Here is a 15565-nt window from a genome sequence, read left to right as displayed (position 1 = left end):
GTCAGGCCTGCTTTTGGATGGAGCATCACGCAGCAGTGCCTGTGGTAGATTTGAGGACTGAGGGGCTAGAGGCTGGAAGGCTGACCTTGACTAGGGAGAATGTATACCTACGACCCATCTATAACAGAACCAAAAACCAAACCACTGCCAGTGAGTTGATTCCAACTCATAGTGATTACAGGACGGAGTGAAACTGCCCCATAGGGTTTGCAAGGCTGAAATTTTATAGAAGCAGATTGCCACATCTTTCTCTGATAGAATGGCTGGTAGGTTTAAGCCACCAACCTTTAGGTTAGCAGCTGAGCACTTTAACCAGTGTGCCACCAGGACTTCTCTGAGCAGGCAAATAGGGCATATTGAGCAGGTAGATTTGTAGGACTTCGTGAAGGAGTAGATACGAGTGGAGAGTCCACAGTGGAGAATGACCCAGAGGTTTCTAGCTTTGGTAATTGGGTGTCTCATAGTGACATTGACGGGGATAATGAACACAGGAGCAGACACATGTTTTAAGGGAAGTTTCTGGATATGAGGAGTTTAAGTGCCTGTGGGTCAGTCACCAGGCCACAGGAATGTGGGGTCTGAGGTCAGAAGGGAGGCACAGGTCAGCCTTACTAAAACGCAAATCTGGTCATGTTATTGTTTGCCTGAACTCCTTAATGGCTTCCTGTTGCATAAACATAACGTCCAGACTCCTTCTCATGGTAAACAAAGCCCTTCCTTATCTGCCCCTGCCAACCTCATCACACCACACCCCAACATAAAAATCTGCTCTCAGAGCCTGCTGAACAACTCAGTATTCCCAGAATAAGCCAGGCCTTTGTTGAGGTTATTCCTTCTATCCCAGCCCTTTATGCCTGGAAATTTACTACTCCTTTTAGCTCTACCATCTCTGCTCTTTAGCCTTTACTGACCCATCCAAGCAGAAGAGATAACTAGCTTCTCAATGTGTGCTCTGTCACTGCCTCTTCCCTGAAGGGATTTACTTGCCTGGCTGCAAACTCCTTGGAGACACAGACCATAGCTTACTGAACTGTATATCATGTGCACTTAGCACATGTTTAGCATGTAGTCAACATTCATGTTTACACATATTTACAGAATGAGTAGGTACTCCTGCTCAGGGGGAGCAAACTGCAAGTCTGGGCTGGTGGAAAATAATTCTCATGTCCCAAGGGAGCATCCAGCATCTCCTCACCTGGCGACTAAAGAACAGCAGGAGATCCTGGGAGCTGACCTCATTTTTCTCCTTCTTTTGCAGCTAGGGTATGGCAGTCAATGTGTACTCCACATCCGTGACCAGTGAAAACCTGAGTCGCCATGATATGCTTGCTTGGGTCAATGACTCCCTGCACCTCAACTACACCAAGATAGAACAGCTCTGTTCAGGTAGGAGGTTGGGAGTAGGGGAGCTAGAGGTCAAGGAAGACAAAGAGGAAGTGTAGTTTGTAATTAGCATCAAGTAGGAGAACTCAGAGCACCAAACTAGACAAACTGGAGTTGAAGTAAAGAAACAGGGGTCTCCAGTGAATGGAAGTATTAAAAATGGAAGAGCAGGAGAGACACAATGAAGGCTGCAAAAGGGAAGGAGTAATGGGGTACCAAGAGCCTAGAGGGGCAGGGAGTTGTTGTTAAATGCTGTTGAGTTGGTTCAGACTCATAGCGACCCTGTATAGGGTTTCTAAGGAGCAGCTGGTGGGTTTGAACTGCTGACCTTGTGCTTCACAGTCCCGTGTTGAACCTACAGCACCATACCAGGAGTGCTAAGGGGCAGTGAAGCCAGAAATTTAAAAGCTGAGTCCAGGTCTCAGCTGTTGTAGTACAACCCAAGGCAAAACAATAAGCCTTTCTAGACTTCCATTTTTTTTACCCATTAAACGGAAACAGCATCACCTATCTAACCAGGGTTACTATCGGGATTCAATTAAATTGCACATATGAAGTGTTTAGTATGCTGCTGGTGCGTAATGTCATTGTTCTTACTCTGGGAGAAAACTGGGGGGATTCTAGCCATGTCTGTCTGGAAAGTAGGACTGGCCCAGACCCAGGACAAGCAGAGAAAAGAGGAGCTGGGTTTGGGGAGTAAGCCAGTAGAAGACCCCTTTGTCACGTGTGCTGATTCACAGGGGCTGCCTACTGCCAGTTCATGGACATGCTTTTCCCTGGCTGCGTGCACTTGAGGAAGGTGAAGTTCCAGGCTAAATTAGAGCATGAATACATCCACAACTTCAAGGTGCTGCAAGCAGCTTTCAAGAAGATGGGTGTTGACAAAGTAGGTGCCTGTGGGAGTGGGGTGGGGGGATGTTGCTGAGGAGAAGTGGTATTCTGGGGAAGAAGATGGCCTGCCAGCTGGGGCAGCAGAGGGCTGATGGGGTCATCCCAATTCTCATGTCTCTCTCCACCCCTGACTCTCCAGAGGGAATGTTCCCCCAGCCCACCGGCTTTTGACACTTTACATCCACCCTGATGACATTCCTTTTCTGTCCTCATCTCTGGACCCTATCCACCCCAGAAACTGAGACTCTGTGTACTGTTCCTACTGTTCCTACTAAGTGGCATCCCTCTCTAGGACCCAAGAAAAGTCTCTCAGCTCACTCTACTGCCTGAACAGCCCCAGGACCCTGGGTTCCAGTGCCCCACCCCTCACTCAGGCAACAGACCTAAGGGATACCTCTCCACACAATTCTTCCTGGGCCTCTAGGAAAGGGAGCCCACCCATCTGCTCTGGTGCCATGGGGGTAGGGGGGAGAGGGTGGATGGAGAAGGTGGAGGCTACTGCAGCCCAGGGGCTGACTTTCCTGAGAACTGCAGTCCTTGCCCGGAGGAAGGTAGCCTGCAGCAGCAGGTGGTTAAAATTCTCTGCTTGTGTGGTCTGTTTCAGATAATTCCTGTAGAGAAATTAGTGAAAGGAAAATTCCAAGATAATTTTGAGTTTATTCAGTGGTTTAAGAAATTCTTTGACGCAAACTATGACGGAAAGGATTACAACCCTCTGCTGGCGCGGCAGGGCCAGGACGTAGCTCCACCTCCTAACCCAGGTGATCAGATCTTCAACAAATCCAAGAAACTCATTGGCACAGCAGGTAACGTGCCCTAGCTGGGGGAGGGAGTGTGTGGGGGGCCGGGCCTGCTGGGCTTTACAGCCAGGAGTGCCCCCTGGGCCACTCGACCCAGCCCGGCCCGGCCCTACCAACCTGAAGGAGACTGTTATCACGGAGTTCAGATGACGCCACCTGCTGCCCACTTAGACCAGGGGGAGTCACAAGAGAGGGCATAAGGGCTCCAAAAATTGCTATAAGAAGAGAGTCACCAGCACCAGCCATGGCAGCAACTGGTAGTAGGAGGCCCAGGGTACGTCCTTTCACAGTATGAGCTGACTTGTTTGCCCCAAAACACTGGGGCAACAAAGTAGCATGGTTCCTCCCTCCAGATCCAGCCAGCCAAGGTTCTGGTGCCAGCACTACAGACCTTTCACGGCCCCTGCCCACTGGATGCCCAGGGACAAGAATCTGCCAGGCTCATTTCCAAATGCTCCCCAATTCCAAAGGCCCAGAGCCTTCCAGAGATGAGTCTCATTAATGAAGCTCTGTCTGGGTTCTCCAGGAGAAGGAAAAGAAACACCAGGGCCTTTGGGAGCCAGCAGGGGTTGGGAGAGAGGGAGAGGAGCAGCCCCAGCCCGCATCTGAACCCGTCATAGCAGAGCCATCTCCTCTGTTTGTGCTGCTGCCCTGCCTGGGCCCGCCCCCACTCACCTGCTTGCTTTGCATTAGAAGCAGCCAGCTCTGTCTAGGGAGCTGAGTAGCTAGAAAGCAAGTAGCCACAGCATGCCGGCTGTGCTGGGGAGGAGCTCTGGATGCCTGATTCGTGCTCAGAAACTGGGTCTAGCCCAGCAGAGGGCAACAGAGCCCATCCTGAGTCAGAAGCTGGGTGGGGCCTGGCTAGACTCCCCTGGCAGTCTCAAACCCTAGTGAAGGCATCTTTGTACCCTCATCTTGAGACTGAGGCACCCATTGGGGAGAATGGCTTTAAGTTAAGGCTAATGTTAAGAAAGCCCCAGTGAGAACTACATCCAAAGACCTGTGTCAGTTTCTTTTCCTCAGACTATCAGTTTAAGAGGGCCCTGAAATCTTCCATCCCAACCTCCCCAGATTTCCTCTTGTCCCCCTCTGGCTAGCTGTCTTCCCTCCCCAATATCTCACACCTTCTTTTAGTTCCTTATAGCCATGCTCTCCCCAGGCTTGCTAAAGAGGGCTACCTAGCTGCTGTAGCGTCCTGTGTGGCTGAGGCTTGAGGCAGAGACGTGTTTGCCTCTCCTGAGTTGAGCAGGGGAGGGTGAGAGTGCCTGCCTTTCGCATGGGCCTGTTCCTGCAGACGTCATACCAGGCTGTCTCATGCCATGTGGGCTGTGGGCTCATGTGGCCTCAGCTGACTTTTCTTCTCTGGGCAGTTCCTCAGAGGACGTCCCCCACAGGCCCCAAAAATATGCAGACCACTGGCCGACTGAGCAACGTAGCCCCACCCTGCATCCTCCGGAAAAATCCCCCATCAGCCCGAAATGGTGGACATGAGGCTGATGCCCAAATTCTTGAACTCAACCAGCAGGTGAGTGGAGTGGGCAACGGTAGTCAAGGTCGCCCTTTCCCAAAAGCCAGGCCCTCAGGATGTCAGCTGGAACAAGAGGAGAGTAGGAAGGGGAATCTGAGGCAGAGCCATCACTGGCTTCAACACTGTTTTCTCCCCAAGCAGCTATTGGACTTGAAACTGACAGTGGATGGACTGGAGAAGGAGCGAGACTTCTACTTCAGCAAACTTCGTGACATTGAGCTCATCTGTCAGGAACACGAAAGTGAAAACAGCCCTGTCATCTCGGGCATCATTGGCATTCTCTATGCCACTGAGGTGAGCCTTGGGACTAGACTCTGGGACAACGTCCGTCCCTGGCTTGGCTTCTCTTTCCCATTGCCAGGGTTAGTGGGTAGACCAGAAGGATCTGGAGACCTTTTATTGAAGAGAAAGAGAAGTGAAGTTACTAGCCCATTGTCACAAAAAGTTAAAAAAAAAAAAAAATGGCACTGAACCAACCCTCCCCCAGCACACTTTCCTCAGCTGGGTTTGAAAATTCAGTGTAGTAGCCATTAGAATTCAGACCACACACCCACAGCTATGAGGCTTATTAGAGAAGTTAAAAGGTTCTAATGCAGAATCAGAAAATGCTCAGGGCACAGTCCTTCTTGTCAGGACAGCCTCTCCAGTCTAACCTGACGTCTTTGTCTGGGCCCTGTTACAAAGCTGCTGCTGCTAAATGTGTCCTTGACCCCGTACAGGGTTTCCAAGGCTGTAAATCTTTAAGGGAGCAGAAAAGCCTCATCTTTCTCCCGTGGAACAGCTGGTAGTTTCGAACTGCAGTCCCATTGGTAACCACTAAGCTACCAGAGCTCCTTACAGGGCATACTACTGCACCATAAGCTTCATCCCGAAGGCACTCAATTCTAGCTCTTGGGTCAGCAAATCTAACTCCCCCAATTAAATGCCTTGGAGGCACCCCATTTTGCAAGCAAGCCTTCTGACCAAAGTCATTGAGCTTTCCTTGCTCCCTCCAAGGACTGGGAAGCCCAATGTTCTGTCTCAGGCTCTGGTTCTTGGTTTGACTGCTGCTGCTTCTTTACCACTCTTCTGGTGTCACAGCTTTCGGGTACAAAAAAGTGCTCCCCACCTGGCTCCTCTTCTCTGATGGCAGTGAGATAGATGCCCCCTTCTGCTTCTGAGAAGACTCATTTTATCTCTGTGTTAGAGTTCCATGTTTTCACAATCACAATGAACTCCCTCCTTCACTTCACAGACTCTTACACAGAAAAAGAGCCATTCCATGGGAGTTGTTGTTATGTGCCAGGGAGTCAACCATGAGATTAGCAGCCCTATTAGTAACCACTACATTCGGTGGGAGTTACAAAAGCTAAAGCTATAAAAGACATTATTTCACCACACCACAGTGGGAAAAGTAGGCCTCGAACTCAGGCCCCCTTGCTCTTGGTCCCTTGCTCCTAAGCTACCTATAGATCCCAATACCATCATCCTGACTTTACTGGCTCACCACTTCCCTCTCCCTTCCCAGGAAGGATTTGCACCCCCTGAGGACGATGAAATTGAGGAACACCAACAAGAAGACCAGGACGAGTACTGAGGGTGGCTCCAGCCCTGGCTGACTGTGCGGCGTCCCCATGCCCCCTCCCCATGCCCACCCTACATTATAGTCCTTTCCTCACAGCCTGTCGCCGGCCGGGTGCTTTGTGTCAGTGCCGCAGCATTGGGAGCCCCGGCAGGCAGGGCTGGGGGATGGGGCTGGGGAGCGGGCAGAGGCCCCGCCCTCCCTAGGCACTGGCCCAGTGGGCAGCCCCCTGCCCAGCCCCACCCCTATTTATTTCCGTTGTCTCTATGCTGTGTCGCCAACACTTACCAGGGTGATGCTGCCACCCTCCCCACCTCAGCCAGCCACCTGCTCCCCGACAGCCAGCAGCTGTATATTTGACAAAGTCATTGGTATATTTTTACTTACTGGATTTTCCTTGCACTTTACCTGTTCTTTTCCCAGGGCTGACAGCCAGGCTCCAGGGCAGTGTGCCTGGCTTGGCTTCTTTTGCCCATTGCTGGGGGCAGGGGCAGGACTCAACCAATTCTTATTTATTTTGTCTTTGGACTCCCAGTGGCTGAGGAGAGGGCTGATGTCAGGAAAGGAGAAGGGGACTGAAGAGGGGGGCTGTAGGCCCTGGTGGGCAGACAGAGGAAGGGAGAGCATTTGAGGGATGGGAATGACCTCCTAGCACTGGGCTCAACCCCCTCAGCCTCCTGCCTCCAGCACTGAAGCCCAGCTCTGCCCCAAAGCTCCCAGCCACTCCTTCCTGCAGCTTAGTTCATACCACACGAACTCAACCTGGACCCCACTGTATGTCCACCTCCCATTGGCCCCACTCCCCAGCTCTGCCCACATGGGCCACCCAGCCTGCATATGTGTTCATTTTTCTTTAAATAAACGTGTGTGGTCAAAGTCCATGCCACAGTCTTCCTCAATTGAGCCACAGACTGGGTCTCAGTGCTTTTCACCTCCTGAGTGTTCCCTTCCCACCTGAGCTGATGGCCAGGGGAGCACTACATCACTGTCATCCTCTCTCAGGCCTGACTCCGCCCTTCTGCCATCTCCCAGCACTGGTAGGAGAGCTCTAGGGGAGCACATGAAGGCCCCAGACCCTAAGGAGGAACAGCATGGCTGTGAAGATGGGTTGTTGTTGTTGTTGCTTAGTACCATCAAGTCGCTTCTGACTCTTAGCTACCCTGTATAGGGTTTCCGAGGAGCAGCTGGTGAATTTGAACCACCGACCTTGCAGTTCAAACCGACTTCTGGGCAGTGCTTATCCTACAGCGCCACACCAGATGGGTAGTCCAATAAAATGGTGGTAGGGCACGTCAGTGTAGACTGACGGGAAGTGCTTTGTTTCTTTGACTGCATGTTGCCCCTAATCCCCACCCCTTGTCAAAGCTCATGTCATAACAGTGGCCCAGCTGGGGACAAGGCTCAAGTCACAGGGCTGGGTAAGCTATAAAGAGCAAGTCACTCTGAGCGCTAAATCACAGAATAGCAATGTCTGAGCTGTCCTGCCTGTTGAACAAAGGGAGTCAGGGACCCTTCCATGTAATTCACACAGCCCTGTTTGTGCCCAGGCAAAGGGCCACACCAACCAATGTGCCCAAGAGGGACCAAGAGCCCTGAAATGGATTTGGTTACCAGGCCCATTCAAAATGTTAAATTTTTCAATTTAGACAATCAGAACAGAGCCTTGCCAGTAATCTGAGCTCCCTCATTGACCAACGAAGGGACTGGAGTCCACATGTTGTAGTATTCATTTCATAAGACCACAGAAGTGTGACCTCCAGAATGTTCTTCTAGCTTCATACTTGCCCTGGTAGATATTTCCTCCTCCTGTGGTTCTGTCCCATGTGGTTCTCCTTCCAGGCAACTGTCTCTCTAATTTTCTAATTTCTCCAATTCTTTATTTTCCTAATGATGCTAGATACAAGCCTTAAATGAAAAACTCATGTCTGTTCACTCCCAACACATTTCACCTGCTCCTTTAGACTCCCACCCCCACTACAAAGATGGTAGTGGCGCTTGTGTGCCACTGAGTTGCTTCTGACTCATAGCAACCCTGTGTGTGGTTTCCAAGGTTGTAAATCTTTACGGGAGCAGAAAGCCTCATCTATCACCTGCAAAGTGAGTGGTAGATTCGAACTACTGACCTTGCACTTAGCAGCCCAGCTTGTAATCCACTACACTATACAAAGACACTTCTAGCCTTATTTTTATCCTTTTTTCTCCAAGTTTCTTGCTGATTTTTATCTTCCTGATGTTTTATTCCCTTGCCTAATTTTCAGGAGCCCTGGTCATGCTGTGGATTAGGTCTTGGGATGCTAACCACGAGGTTGGTGGTTCAAATCCATCAGCCACTTTTTTTTTTTTTTATGTTTTATTGTGAATTATGTGATAGTTTACATTGGAGAATATTAACTTTACATTCATCCTATTGTATATCTATTGTTACAGTGCCTTAGTTACAATCCCTTCCATGCATCATCAGCCAACCAAATGTTATACCCCGCAAGCCTGCTCCCTGGTCATCAGCACACAGCCCCTCTCCCTCTCTGGGTCTAGAGTTCCCAGCTGCTCCATCTCTCTATATCATTGTGTCTGACTCCATCTCTGGTGTCTCTGTTCTCCGAGTAGGATCCCACAGTCTGCTCTTCTCCCTTGATGGTCCCAAGGCCCTCCACTCCTGGACTGCAAAGTCAACCACTCTCCTCCTTTTGCTATAAAATGTCCATCTTTACATTTCCAACCCTCACAGTCAGTCCTGATAATAATTATTCACTGTTGTACCACAAGAGTACTATCCACATCGCCTTACATCAGCCCCGCCCAGACAGATTGGAGACTACTCAGTGGAGATTCTACCTTCCTCTGTGCCCTCTGGATCTAGGCTCCCTCCTGAAAGCTTGTAAGCCAGTCAGTTCTTGACTTTTTAAACCCCCTCCCCCCCATTTTGGGTAGCCAATGTCCAAGTTGCCCATCCCTGTCTATTGAGGGGGTGGGAATGAATGATCCTCGCTGTGAAGATTTGTTCCCTCTTTTGAGCTACTGCATCCATAGGTGTAGGTTAAGTTCATCAAATTGTATCAGATTACTCTTTTTTTTCCTCTTCTTTTCTTCTAGTTGAGCTCTCATCATCCAGCTATTGAAGCCAGGTCAAGTAGGTATTATCTGCAAGTGTGGGTGTTCTTGTGTATATGCCCTCTCTTCTTATCAGCTGGATGCTTTATTCTCCAATCTAGTCCTCTGTGGTTATGTCACTGGCTATGGGTCCAAGAGTCCCTAGGTCTTGCCAAACTGCTGGCCAACCAGGTCTTTACCCGGGTTCACAGGAGTCTATTGAACGTGGTTGGACTTAGCTCACAGCTTCATTGCTGTTTTTCCCTCACTTCCCCTTATTGGTGACCAATGTGGTCACCAGTCAGAGCGTGTATTCCCATTGAGTCTTAGTCTTGGAAGGGGGTTTGCCCTGAGGGGACCCAACCGCTTACCTCGATGTCTGCTGGGTAAGCAACTTGCTTGTTCATGTAGTAGTTAACCAGACAGCCATTATTGTTTTGTATTTTTCCTGTTGGTCTTTCTTTCAAGAAGCATCTTCTGTTCTTCTAGCTGCTCCAAGCTGGTCTGCTTGTCCTTTCCAGTGGAAATTTATCACCTCAGAAGATTCTGGATGACGTTCAGGATTCCACCTGTGGTCTTATATAATGCAGAGGCTCTGAAGGAAGCCTCCTTCACATAGCCCCATTTTAGGTATTCCAATCAGTTATAGGCAGAAGACGGACTTAAAAGCTTTCTATGGTGATGTTTCTGGCTATTCCTTTCTCTCCCCCTCAAGTGTCTATTTTATAATGGTATTCCAGGGAAAACAAGATTCAAAAGACAGCCAAGCATCTTAACATTATTTCCCTACTTTTGCCCATTCCAACTATATCTCAATCCCTGTATCCCAGAGCTCTGTTGTTCCAAGGTTGTGCATACATCATTCTTTATCTCTGTCCCACTTAGTCCATGTAAACCTGCCTAATTATTTTCCCATCCACCTTGTTCTTCCAATTCCCATCCCCTTCTTGTGTATTGCCCCCCTCCCCAGCACCCAAACTATCCTGTGTCTATTCCCTACCCTGTCATCAGCCACTTTTTGAGAAAAAGATGAAGCTGTGGGCTTTCCCATAAAGTCTCAGAAACCCTATATAGGATTGCTCACTGTAAGTCGAAATCAACTTCATGGCAGTGGGTTTTGTTTTTTTGACTAATTTTAAAAGGTTTTCCCTCCATTATTCCAAGTAGATATTATAAAAGGATAAAGTGAAAGTTCTTCCTGTCCAGTGTTCTTCAGACTAAGACATCTGATTATAAACTTGGTATGTTGTTGTTAAGTGCTGTCAAGTCAGTTTTGACCCATAGCGACCCTGTAATAGGGTTTCCAAGGAGCAGCTGGTGAGCTTGAACCACTGACCTGGCAGTTCAAACAACTTTGCAGTCTGACACATTAGCCCACAGTGCCATACCAGGACTCTAGAATAATACTCCCTGCCCAAAGAAGTCCATGTCATAATCCCTAAAACATATATGAATGTGTTACCTTACCTGGCAAAGAGAAAGTAAGGTTGCAGGCGAAATTGAGGTTGCCAATGTATGAACCTTAACATAGAAAAATTATTCTAGATTACCCAGATGGGCCTAATGTTATCACCCACTACCGCTGAATCAATTCTATCTCATAGCAGCCTTGTATGACAGAGTAGAACTGCCCCCATAGGCTTTCTAAGACTGTGATTTGTGAAAACAGACAGCCTCATCGTTCTCCAGTGGGTAAGTTTGAACCACCGACCTTTCAGTTAGCAGCAAAGTGCTTAACGACTACACTACCAAGGGTACATAAAAGTGGAAGCGGGAGTCAGAAGAGAGGTTGGAGGACTCAATCCATCAGTGTTGGCTTCAAACAAAGGGTGGCCACAAGCAAAGGGATGCTTAGAATCTTTAGAAGCTTGGAAAAGGCAAGGAAATAGATTCTTTCCTAACACTTCCATAAACACAGCCCTGCAGACACTTTGGGTTTAGCCCAGTGAGACCCACATCAGACTTCTGACCTATAGAATTGTAAGATAATGAATTTGTATTGTTTTAAGTCACTGGGTTATGGTAATTTGTTATAGCAGCCATAGAAAATTAGTCCAGTGAGCTCACCCCTTCTTGCACCCTATTAGACATCCTCGTGCCCTCCTTGACTCAGGCTCTTCTCTCAAATTCCATGTGGGTAACTGCCAAAGCCCATATCTGTAACTAGTATCTAAGACTGCTCTTTGAACATCAGAGCTCAGCCATTACCCCCTCACTCCTCCCTTACTTCCTCATAACTCACACTAACTGTTCTTCCTTCTGGAATACTTAAATGGTGAGTTATAATTTTCTGTTTACACATTTGTCTCCTACATAGGCATCAGTTCCTCAGGAGCAAGAAGTGTATTCCCCAGCCACACCAACAAAGTGCTTAGGAAATGTTGCTGGATAAGTAAATGAATGACATTCATCCCCTAAATGCCAAGTCACCACACACAGCCTGCCACTAAGAAAATAAAGCCCCTCCCATCCTTCTTTATGTCTCCATAATGGACCAGCCCACTATTTTGCCTTTGGGAGGAGCCAGTTCTGTTCTTTTATGATCTTGCATATGACACTGAGTGGTCTTGTAGAGCAAGAAGTGGATGTGGTTGGTCTCTGAGTAAAGCTAAACCAAACCAATGAACTGAAAAATGAATTGATTAATGATCAGCTCAAATACAGGCCTTAGCAAAAGCTTTTTATCTCAAGAGTTAGCTGAGAGCAGAGAGCAGGACCCTACCCAGAGAAGCAGTGACACCAGAGATGGAGGCAGAGATGACGTGGAGAGATGGAGCAGCTGGGGACTTTAGACCCAGAGAGGGAGAGGGGCTGTGTGCTGATGACCTGGGATGGGGGTGGGAGGGCAGGCTTGCAGGGTATACCCTTTGGTTGGTTGATGATGCATGGAGGGGATTGTAATCATGGCAATGAAATGATATACAATAGGATGAATGTAAAACTAATGTTCTCCCATGTGAACTATCACATAATTCACAATAAAACATTTTTTAAAAAAGAGTTAGCTGAGAGACAAAGTCAGCCATGATCAGGCCTGAAGGGGCTAGAGAACAGGCAGGAAACAGCAAGATCTGGTCATCTCCTGCCTCCTCTTGCCTTTCCCACTTCACAAACCATTCTTCATACAACCTCATTTCCCTTTCCAAATCAATAGACTGCTACTTCCCACTGACTTCCCAGGATCTGGAGGATAATGTCTAAACTCCACATATGATCTCAGATCTCTTTCTAACCTCATCTCCTCCTAAATTCCATTAATCATGTCACTCTGAATGACTTCCAGTGTCCCAGATTTGCCTGCCATTTCCTTTCTCTAGGCTTTTGCTTAAATCAACAGAGCTATACATCTGGAAAAGGATGTGGAATGAGAGCTATTACTGTTGACATCAGATGGATCTTGGATGAAAGCAGAGAGTACCAGAAAGATGTTTACTGGTGCTTTATTGACTATGCAAAGGCATTCCACTGTGTGGATCATAGCAAACTATGGATAACATGCGAAGAATGGGAATGCCAGAACACTTACTTATGTTCATGAGGAACCTATAGATAGACTCAAAGGCAGTTGTTCAGACAGAACAAGGGGATACTGAATGGTTTAAAATCAGGAAAAGTGTGTGTCGAGTTGTATCCTTTCACCATATTTGTTCGATCTGTATGCTGCATAAATAATTCAAGAAGCTGGATTATATAAAGAAGACTATGGCATAAGGATTGGCAGACGACTGATTAACAACATGCAATATGCATATAACACAACTTTGCTTGCTAGCAGTGAAAAGGATTTGAAATACTGGTGAAGATCAAAGACTAGTATGGATTACGCACCTCAATGTAAAGAAAACAAAAATCCTCACAACTGGACCAATAAATACCATGATAAATGGAGAAAAGATTAAAGTCAAAGATTTCATTTTACTTGGATCCACAATCCAAACTCATGGAAGCTGCAGTCAAGAAATCAAACAACATATTGTATGAGCCAAATCTTCTGCAAAAATTTCTTTAAATTGTTCAATAGCAAAGATGGCACTTTGAGGAGTAAGGTGTGCCTGTTCCAAGCCATAGTATATGATAAGCAATAGACTGTGAACCACAAGGTTGGTGGTTCCAGTCTGCCAGCCACTCCAGGGGAGAAAGATGAGGCGTTCTGCTCCCTCAAAGATCTAAAGCCTCAGAACCCTTATATAGGGTCATTATGAGTCAAAATCAACTCGACAGCACATAACACATTCATGTGGAAATTGGGCAATGAATAAAGAAGGCCAGAGAAAAATCAATGCATTTGAATTATGGTGTTGGCGAAGAATAGTGAAACTACGGATTACCAGAGAACAAAAAAATCTGTTCTGGAATAAGTATGGCCAAATTATGCCTTAAAAGTGAGGATGAAATACTTAAAAGGGGTTCTAGAATTGCCCAGTGAAATAGGCCTCTTACAGAGCCTTTGCAATATATAGGCCCTTAGTCCTGGAATCCTGAGCCCCATCCAGAACCTTCTGAGGTGGTACATCCCCATTAGAAAGACACGCAGACCAGCCCAGGATTGCTAGAGTGATAGAAGATACATCTTCAAAGAAAGAACAGCAGGAAAAATCCAAATCAAAAATGGCAGTATGAATGGCTACTACAAGAATAATCAAGTTGTTTGCTGGGAAGCCATCAAGGCAAGCCAAGTCCCTTCAGGACAAAACCCCTCTAAGACTGAAACTCAAAGGGTACACATGAGCAGACATGTAAGCTTGCTGGGGCCACACTAAGTCTACTCGTGAGTGGAAGATGGGGAAAGACAGCAATGAAGAAATGGGCTGAGTTCAACATGTTCCACAGACTCCCATTTGACCTGGAGATGAGAGAGAGAAGAGGAAGGGCTGGTTGGTCCAAAGTGTGGTGAGACCCAGGGACACTTGAGCCCAAGGACAAGGACATAGCCACAGAAGACTAGAGCTGAGAGTGAAGCATCCAACTGATATGAAATGTGAGGAGGCGCACAAGAACACTCAAAGTTTGAGTGTTCTCAAACAGCACCCATTTGACCTAGCCTTGATGGCTTGATAATCAGAACTTGACTAGAGGATGAAAAAAAAAAAATTTTTTTTTTTTTTGATAATGGAAACGAGGGTAAATTGCTACAATTTGATGAAATTGACCTATACTCATGGAAGTAGTAGCTCAAAATACCAACAGAGAGGGAAAGAGTCTTCCCATCCAGTATCAATCCTATCCCTTCTGAATACAGGGTAGGTAGGGATGAGTAACTTAGACATTGGCTACCTAAAATGGGGTGGCGATAAAGGCATGAAGTAACTGGCTTACAAGTTTTCAAGAGGGAGTTTAGTTTAAAAGTGTGTGGGGATGAAGAAATGGGCTGAGTTCAACCACAGTCCATTGACTCCCATTGACCTGTAGATGAGAGAGAGAAGAAGGGCTGGTTGGTCCAAAGTGTGGTGAGACCTGGGGACGCCTGAGCTCATGGACAAGAGCACAGCCACAGAGGCCTATAGCTGAGAATGAAGCATCCAGCTGATATGAAGTGAAAGGAGGAGCACAAGAACACCCAAAGTTGCAGATAGTACCCATTTGACCCAGCCTTGATGGCTTGATAATCAGAACTCGACTAGAGGAAGATTAAAAAAAATAATAAAAATTTTTTTTGATAAAGGAAACGAGGGTATATTGCTACAATTTGATGAACTTGACTCATACTCATGGAGGTGGTAACTCTAAATACCAACAGAGAGGGAAGGAGTCTTCACATCAAGCATCAATGCTATATTCCCTCTGTACACAGGGCAGATAGGGATGGGCAGCTTAGACACTGGCTACCTAAAATGAGGGGGCGATAAAGGCACGAAGTGACTGGCTTACAAAGTTTCAATAGGGAGTTTAGTTTAAGAGCATGTGGGGGAAGAAAGAGTCCCCACTGAATAGTTTTCATCTTGTCTAGATGGGAATGGTGAAATGAGATGGGGATAAGATTCTTATGATTCAGTAGTGAGTAATTGTTATCATGACTAATTGCAACTATCACAATTGTAAAGGTAGAAGTTTTGTAACAAAAACAGGGGAGTAGTTAATCTTATAGTCCAGAAACAGAGGACCCTAGGACCATCAAGAGAGAAGTGCACAAATGGAATGCGGGACCTTATCCTTAGAAGCAGCAATGAAGGCAGAGATGGGGATATGGAGAAAAGGAGCAGCTGAGGACTCTAGATTCATGGGAAGTGAGGGACTAAGAAATGGCGGCCAGGAGGCAGACTTGCAGAATGTGTCCTTTGGTGGTATACATTATTATATATGCCTGAATGGTTA

The 15565-nt window shown here is 47.1% G+C and overlaps 1 protein-coding gene across 1 annotated transcript in view; it reads left to right on the top strand.

Moving 5' to 3' along the window:
* Window positions 1-7066, top strand: part of MAPRE3 (microtubule-associated protein, RP/EB family, member 3) — a 101192-nt gene extending 94126 nt beyond the window's left edge. Inside the window, exons 2-7 of the mRNA XM_006835210.1 lie at window positions 1259-1386; window positions 2124-2269; window positions 2879-3080; window positions 4445-4599; window positions 4744-4896; window positions 6110-7066. Coding sequence (XP_006835273.1) covers window positions 1266-1386; window positions 2124-2269; window positions 2879-3080; window positions 4445-4599; window positions 4744-4896; window positions 6110-6178 — 846 coding nt within the window. The 5' untranslated portion in view covers window positions 1259-1265 and the 3' untranslated portion in view covers window positions 6179-7066. The remainder of the gene's footprint in view (window positions 1-1258; window positions 1387-2123; window positions 2270-2878; window positions 3081-4444; window positions 4600-4743; window positions 4897-6109) is intronic.
* The last annotated feature ends 8499 nt before the right edge of the window (window positions 7067-15565 follow it).

This window comes from Chrysochloris asiatica, unplaced genomic scaffold, assembly GCF_000296735.1.
Source record: "Chrysochloris asiatica unplaced genomic scaffold, ChrAsi1.0 scaffold00016, whole genome shotgun sequence".
NCBI lineage: Eukaryota > Metazoa > Chordata > Mammalia > Afrosoricida > Chrysochloridae > Chrysochloris > Chrysochloris asiatica.
Note: the sequence above shows the minus strand (reverse complement) of the source record. Positions and strands in the feature narration are given on the sequence as shown.